The sequence below is a fragment of the Mus caroli genome, chromosome 12 (assembly GCF_900094665.2).
Source record: "Mus caroli chromosome 12, CAROLI_EIJ_v1.1, whole genome shotgun sequence".
Taxonomy (NCBI): Eukaryota; Metazoa; Chordata; class Mammalia; order Rodentia; family Muridae; genus Mus; species Mus caroli.
In genome coordinates this window covers 35041256-35049705 of record NC_034581.1, presented here as the reverse complement: position 1 = coordinate 35049705, position 8450 = coordinate 35041256, and the positions used below count along the sequence as shown (strand labels likewise).

The window sequence follows — 8450 nt, the reverse complement described above, 5'->3', positions numbered from 1 at the left end:
AAGGAAGGAAGGAAGGAAGGAAGGAAAGAAAGAAAGAAAGAAAGAAAGAAAGAAAGAAAGAAAGAAAGAAAGAAAGAAAGAAAGAAAGAAAGGAGAAAGAAAAGAAAGAAATCAGAACATAAAATCTTCTGTTTTTCTACACTTTATGGTGTTATATTTTGAAATTTTTCATATTAGAAATACTTAATGCTACCTGACTTACAGAGTCCATTTAAACACTACCTATTGCAATAAAACATATAGTTTTCCTTACACATCAAAATTAATACCTTCCCGCTTTTGATCCTTTAGAATAAGTCAGAGTCCAAATCTTCCTCTCTGATTGACTAGGACAAGAGTATTAAAAGGGTAGGGGAAGAACTATAGACAGAGAAAAGACTCCTGAATATGATTGACATTTCAAGCCACACTTAGAATTTTTCTATTTTACCAAGAGCTCCATCTTGGAGGTCTATCCAATAAATACTTCACTGGTTACTTAGAAAGTCCAAGTGCTGTAAATAGCCACGTGGTCATGGTGGCTGTCCTGATTTTTAAGGCATACATATCAGCCCATGAAGGGCCAGAGGAAACACATGCAGCACAGTCAAGGGAATCATTTATAGACATCTGCAGGGTCAGAATATTTCTGGAGGATGTGGATAGTGCCCATTTGTGTGTGGGGAGAGTGAGTGAAGGGACAGTTATGTTACAGAAACAACTGTGATCTGCGGAGGGGTGGGGGGAAGGATACTGAGGACTGGTCTTCACAAGTTCTTTCTTGTGTTGGTGAAATGCTTCCCTGGGTTTATTTGCTCTTTAATGGTTTTCCAAGAAATAGTGTTTTCCTATAGGCTCTTTATGAAGCTGTTCTTCCAGAGTAGTAACAAAGCGAACACAATTTATTTTCTTTGCTTGGATCTGGTAAGCAGCTACTCAGGGGGTATTTAGACACCGTTTCCTTATGGTTTTCAGAGTGAACGAAACAGCACTGCACACGCTCAATGCTGTCGTTTTCGGATGGACAATAAACCAAACGAACAACAAACAAAATGAAAACAAGGCAGAAACTTTGAAATTTCAGATCTTTGAATCTTCTTTCGTACAATCCGATCACATTTACAGGCGTGTCCAAAGGAGACAAGGGACAACATCAGTGCCAGCACTATGTCACACAGGAACTTCCTCATATTCTTTAACAGTTCATAAACAATGTTCCATTTCACCAAAAGTTACAAAAGTTTCCCCAGTTTCCTTCAGCAAGCTGAGGCTCACTCTTCGTTTGTCAATGTGCATAGAAGCTGCTTATAGCATAGCAAGGTGGTAAGCTATTTTTTTAAGCCATAAATGGTTTGAGTCATCTATTTTGTCCTGAATGCTATCTGTAGTTAACTGCATTGCTTATAAATGGTCATAATAAATTCAGCATGAGAGAATATTACAGAAAGGACAGCAGCAGAAGCATTAGCATTATCTAATATTTATATATGTTATCAACAGAACACAGCAGTGAAACATTTAAATGCATATCAATGGGTACCATGTCTAAAAATTACTATAGTACCTATTTAGTGTAGTGGATATTTTTCTTAAAGAGTGTTTGCTGTAACTAGAACAGCATAATATGTGATTTAGTACAGTTAATTCTTACTGATTAAATAATGTATTTATGTACTGAAGATAGTGAAAGGAGACAGGTAATTTTTTTTTCTTTTTCTATTTTTTGCTTCATTGTGATCCCAGCTTTAACACTTAAATGAAGATTCCGAAGGATCATGACATGTCATTATTTAAGTGAGATGGGCATCAACATAGTTAAAAGACAGTGTTTGTAGTACCAAAACAGCAAGATGGCACCAGATACATAAAATGCTACTGGCCTGTGACTCAGTTGGAGCCAGAGTCCAAAACTGTGGCCCTCATTTACAGCCATGGTGATTACTCAACTTCAGCGAGAATTGCCCACATTTAGGGTTTTCCTCTACAAGTCATCTGTAAAGCATTATGAAACATAAAGAACAACAAATGCAATTGCTAAATATTTTTTTACAAGAGGTGCAAAACAGTAATTTCTAACATTAAACTGCCATTTACAGTAGATTTTTGTACACCTGCAGAGACTCAGTAATGATGGGGGAAATGCCCAAGGCAAATGGTCTCCAAGAAGATATTTACACAACGTGAAATCAACTGTACCGTAGATACCCAGGGAAAATTATCTTACGTTATTATGAAATCGAACAAATATGATATAGCGTCATCATACAGAAAACCTGTAGGACCTCATCCCAAGCCTAAGTAAAAAGGAATCCCTCAGCTCCTTCTGCCCACTCATCCGCCATCTTCCTGTTACAAAGAATGAATATCTAGATTACTCCCGCCCACCAGCAAATAAAGTGCGCAGTCCATGGCAGACCATAGAATAATGCAACAGGAAAAGCCCCCTTTTGTATTATCATTTAAAAAATAAAGTACAAACAACAGAAATAAAACAAACATTGAAGAGAATTCGGTGATTCTCTGCATCTTGAAAAAAAGAGGCGAAGCACGGGGTGCCTTGCTTGACGGGTTACTCATGTTAGTACACGTATCCTTCGTTGTAGGGGTGAGGGTTGCAGCAGCCCCCTTCGGGCATGTAGGTCATGCTCTCATCAAAGTGAGACAGAGGCACTGTGTCCTCTTCGTTGATGTGACGTTCCATGTCCGTCTTCAGCAGTGGGCGCTGATTATCCGGAAAGGCCATAGAGAAAAGGGCTTCCGGGTCACACACAAATTTGTACACGTATCTTTCTCCAGCCACCTGAGAATATCACAGAAAAGGCCACAAGAGTAAGGGAAAGAGAAACAAACATGAATTAACAGATCAGCAGAGATGGAGGCCAGAAGAGACTATGCAACTAAGTAATAGATACATGTTCATGGGGGAAAAGTCCTTACTTGTGAAATAAGCCATGCTTCAATGAAGGGAAATACAAAATGTTGAGCTACAGTAATAATTAATTCTAGGAAAAGCTAAGAAAATCAGCAGTTTGCTTTTGCCTTTTTAACATAAAGATGCATTTACACTGTCATTGGTGGGAGAAAAATCAATGATATAATGTAAGCAATTCACACTGAAGTTTTTTGTTGTTCTAAAGGTAACATCTATGCTTTGGAAAATCTCTTTAAGATTTATCTTTCTCTTACTATTATATTTCTACAACTTTCAAGTTTTAAAAGAAAAAAAATGTGTTTTATTCCTAAGAGTAGAGTAGTGATCACTGATTCCCAGGATGCACTGCTTCTTTTTCCTGCATCTTCCCCCTGGTACTGTGTATCCTCCATCTAAGAAAGCCCCAAAGATGCATAGCCTTATTTAAATGAAGGATGGAGCAGAAGAACATTATCCTGAGCACATCACTTTTTAAAATGAAAGCAAGATACATTAGATGAAACTTAAGGATGTGTGTAAAGTGTCAAATTGAAGTAAGAGGCGTAAAAAAAAAAGTGAAAGGAATCTAAAATACACACTGGGAAGGGAGGAAATGAGAAAAGGAAATGTGTCAAGTGCCTGAAATAAAGGAGATGTAGCACAATTTGTAGAGAAAGACACGCCCCAAACTTAAGTTGTGAAGAGTAATGCTCCTGTGGAAACTGATAAACAATGGAAAGAGACAGATGTATCTGCCATTAATAGACAATGCTAAGGAACTCAAGACCCAGGGGATCTATGGGGAACAAAGGCAGTTCCCTGTGTGAAGTGTGAGTGTGACAGTTCTCTCTCTCTCTCTCTCTCTCTCTCTCTCTCTCTCTCTCTCTCTCTCTCTCTCTCTCTCTNTGCGTGTGTGTGTGTGTGTGTGTGTGTGTGTGTACACATAGCTCACAACTTCACATAGCTGAAACCAATCCACCATCTCCTGTTTCTGTGTCAAAAGGTCTTGCTAGTTGATTTGTGACACGGGGAAGCAGTGTGCTCACAGTTTATAAACTCTCTGTGCATGTTTGGGAGAAAAGGAATGACTGCCAAGGACTCTGCTGCTCTGGACTCAGAGTTAGAATATTTGTTGCCCTGAATTTAAGTAAAAGAACCACATTAGAGTCCAAGTAATCTGGATATCTAGAGGTTTGAAAGAGCCAACCCCGAGAGATGTTTATGAATCTGGACATGTTTCTTAAACTGCTCTTCAGTTCCTTGTCCTGTGAAATTGAAACAGGAAGAGCTCCTTGGAAGGCCAGCTGTGATGCATAGAAAAACTCTAGCACAGTTCAAAGCAAATGGAGACACCTAGTTAACTCTCCTCCTTTAGACCTCATTACACACACACACACACACACACACACACACACACACACAGAGACACACACTGAGTGAAGTAATGAAGTGAGTCCCAAAGTAAAAACCAGGCAGTTTCAGACAAAAGCTGAGATATACAGAATATATCTTAGTTTTGTTTCCGTTCTTCTCTATTTTTCAAACTAGTTTCAGGAAATGAAGGTAAAATAAATGCTGTATTCAACATGCCTCTGCGTCTTCTGTAGCCCACTCTGTTTAGTTTGGGGCTACAGAAAAAGAATTGTTTGCTTTAGGGAGTGCACCTGTTTTGTCTGACACGTTTGACATGTTGGGGTTGTCTTCACTTAGAAGCAATGTAATAAGTGAGAACAATTTCATCATGAGGAATTTAAATGTACAATATGCAGCAGAAATCATCAAATATCCTAGGAACTTCTGCTTTTTACTTCCTTCTAGTTTCCTGTGAGGGAACACTTTCATGCTACCTCCATATTTTCCACCCCGTTAAAGCTGACATACAAACAGGGTGAATGATGCCCTCCTTGGTTAGTGATACAGTCGTGGTGTAAGAAGCCCTGTAGGTTATTAGGTAAAGCTAAAGGCAACAGTGAGTTGACAAAACACAGGTATTTTGTGGAGGAACATATCAGAAGTAGACAGGGAGTTAGATCTGTCAAATAAAGCCCAGGCAGATATTTAAATTACATTTCAACTTTTAAATTTTCAAGATGGCTCAGCAAGGGTACTTGTGACCAAGCCTGACAACCGGAATTCAATGCCTGGGACCCACGATTGGAAAGTCAAGCTTGATTACTGCAAGGTGTCATCTGACTTGCACACATACACTGGTGGTATACACACACACACACACACACACACACACACTAAATAAATAAGTAAATAAATAAATACAATAATTTTTTTCTAAAATTTGAAGAAGGAATAGGGGTATATTTGACCCAAATAAATTCTATTTGTATATGAATATTAAATTAAATAAATAAAATATCAAATATAAATGATAAGCAAAAGAAGCAAGCATAATTGTATTATGCAGAATACAAACATTACTATATTAGTATAGTAATACTTAAATATTTTATGTATTGCTTAAGTATTCTAAGCATTGCTACATGTTTAACTAGATGTGCACATATTTTATCTGAAAAGTACAATAAGCATTTTCAGCATTCATTTCTATTTCAGAAATATGGAAATTAATAACCATTTATAATGTTTCATTTGCATTAACCCATTTGGTTTTTTTTTTTTTTTTATTCTTCAGGCTTCTAATTCAACTGCTCTTTTCACACAGAACAAATGCCTAATTAAGGTTTTAAGTCAATGAGCAAATATGATCATACAGACTTGGATGTAATTCCCCATTGTATATTTTATGTAATAAAATGGGGAGACACAGAGTTCCTCTGAATAAACTATGCTACAATTTACTTTGCCATGAGGATGGTCGATACCCATAGCAAGAGATATCATGAAACAGGCAGAATATTCTAAAAAGAAGTCTCATAGAAGTCATGAGTGTTTCTTAAAATAGCAGACTGTGCTTATAAGGAGGCTAAGAGAACTTGCTAAGAGTCTAAGGGGCCCTGATTGGTTACTAGCTACATGCAGACTCCAAGTTTTGCACGTTGGTGTGATAAACAACCTCCCTTCCTAGTACCAAACAGTGGCATCCGAAAAGTCCATTCGATGCAGCATTCATATCTAAATGTAGTGCTATACAAGCCACAGACCACAGGAGGCTGAAGGAAATAATAACAAATATCCAAATGTTTTATCTTCATATATTCATTTATTCATGGTCTCCTTTATAAATGTTATATTTTAAGTACATTTTATCTTTATCCATGTTTTTGTATTTTATGCAAAAGAACTTTTAAATATTAAAAGAAGCTCGTTTGAATTAAAATATATTGAACTTTGTTCTATGAACCAAAGAAGATGAAACATTTATTTTAAGCAAGTAGTTTGGGATAGTAAACTGTCAAGTGATGAAATCAGGCAAGATATCTAGCAAGAAATTTTTTTTTTCTTTTTCTAATAAGATCAAGGGATGCCTGAGTGTTTTAAGAACCAGAACAAGAGATCTGGGCAGTGGTGATCTTGCCTTTAATCCCAGCACTTGGGAGCAGAGGCAGGTGGATTTCTGAGTTCAAAGCCAGCCTGGTCTACAGAGTGAGTTTCAGGACAGCTAGGGATCTGTAGGGAAACCCTGTCTTAAAAAACCAAAGGGAGGTAGGAGCAAAAAAGAAATAGAACAAGAAAAAAACCAAGCATTTCAAAAATGTGTGACTCTGAGGTACAATAAAATTACAGCTTTTAGTTACCTGGAGATCCAGTATCAATACTGAAATAACCTGTTTACCATGTGTAGCAAAGTGAAAGCTTCCAGAAAGATTGTCATTTGGTAGATACCACTATACATTTATGTCCAATGTCCATGAAGTTATAAATAGAGTCCTGATACTCAAAGCAGGAGCCAAGTTTTGTCAGCATGGGGGAAAGCCTGACTGGAGCAAAGCCCTGATAATGTGCTCTCTAAAAATATGACGTGGAGACCAGTGGGCACCATCACAGTGAGTTTTAATGTATCATCATCTCACCTTTTGCATGATTCCCTTCTCATAATAATAGCGGAGAGAACGACTAAGTTTGTCATAGTTCATAGCCGGCCTGTTCTTCTGAATGCCCCAACGCCGGGCCACCTGCCACCAAAACAGAATCCTATTGTTAGTGCTGAGTCTTAAACTGGCTTACACACTTAGACACACACACACATACACACACAAAGAGGCAAATCTAAGGCATAAGGAAAGAGCAACAGCAACAGCCTTCATGTTGTGAATTCCCTGTGTCCTGGTTTAAACCAGGCTTACAGTTCTCTCTTTTCAACGTCACAATAGGATCCTTTGTCACCATTGTTTTGGATAGAAATTAAATGGAAATAAGGGAATGTGTTTGCATCACGAAAGAACAGACTGCAATTCACCAAAATGAGGCAGATTTTCCCTTCTGCCATACACTAGCAGTCCTTTCCTTCCTGAACTTTCAGACAAAAAAAAAAAAAAAAAAAGAAAGAAATCCCAGATTAGGAACTGTTTAATGATCCCTTTGTAAAGGTGTTCTATTGTTTTGTTAAAAAAAAAAAAAGACTCTGCTCAGATTGTACGAAGAAAGAGTGACCAGCAGCTGGCAGCGAGGCAGCAGAGGGAGGGAACAGTATGCCGATTAATAAACTCAACTACAAATAAATGTTGCCTAAATCAGCATCTAAGCCAACCCCAAACTGGAAAATTAAACTCATTTAGGAAACATTAATTGGATGCTAAAAATAAGGCGGAAGTGGAAAAGTCACCATGTATATGAGTCTTTCCCTTTTAAAGCAGAATGTCCACAGTGTGGCTTTAGTAAAGGTCTCAGAAGGGTTTCAAATGTGACTGTCATAGAGATGGATGTGGTTAGGACAGAGCTTTCCAGCAGAGCTTAAAACCACTTCTCCTTCCCTATGGCACCACTCCACTTCACCATCACGCTGGGCTGACGGAGGCATACAGAGAGAGGAGCCTGTTTCTCTCAACCCACTGCAGTCTAGATCTCATTAAGCCCCATTCTTTGGTGGTCCGAGGAAAGATGCGCAGCCTGAGCAAGCCCATAACAGAGCATGAGCCTTTGTTTCCTCAAAATTCCAAGTTGTGTCCTGTCCACAAAAAGAGTCCTGAGAATCATCTCTCTGCTCCTGTCTTCCCTTGGTTAGCAGCAATCTGTCACCCACACCCATCTTTAAGCAATCGTGTTGAATCACATGGGTTGGTGTACTGTTCTGTGAGTAGTGATACGATCGAGCAGAAACAAAACTATTCGTTCAAGCCAGCAGTCAAAGGGGAGGATACTTCTTAATTTTCCACAATCTTTACAGTAAATGCTCTAAGCAATAGTGAATGGAGCAGAGACAGGTGCCAAAATGGAAAGAAAAGCAAGCCAGGCATGGTGAGGTGTGTTGGAAATCCCAGTACCTGAGAGCTAAATATGGCACTAAGACTATGGCAGGAGATTATGAGTTCTAGACCCCCCTAGGCTATGAGACCCTGAAATGAGGAACAGAATGGAGATGAGGGATAGACGAAGGAAGGAAGGAAGGAAGGAAGGAAGGAAGGAAGGAAGGGAGGGAGGGAGGGAG

The 8450-nt window shown here is 38.6% G+C and overlaps 1 protein-coding gene across 4 annotated transcripts in view; it reads right to left on the bottom strand.

Annotated features, from left to right (window-relative positions):
• Nucleotides 1-1050: 1050 nt before the first annotated feature.
• Etv1 (ETS variant 1) overlaps nt 1051-8450 on the bottom strand; it is an 87537-nt gene continuing 80137 nt past the window's right edge. For all 4 annotated transcript variants that reach the window (XM_029484741.1, XM_029484740.1, XM_029484739.1 and 1 more), the window contains 2 exons: nt 6877-6978; nt 1051-2779 (listed from right to left, as the gene is read on the bottom strand). In XM_029484741.1, the coding sequence (XP_029340601.1) occupies nt 2558-2779; nt 6877-6978 (324 nt within the window). In that variant the 3' untranslated portion in view covers nt 1051-2557. The remainder of the gene's footprint in view (nt 2780-6876; nt 6979-8450) is intronic.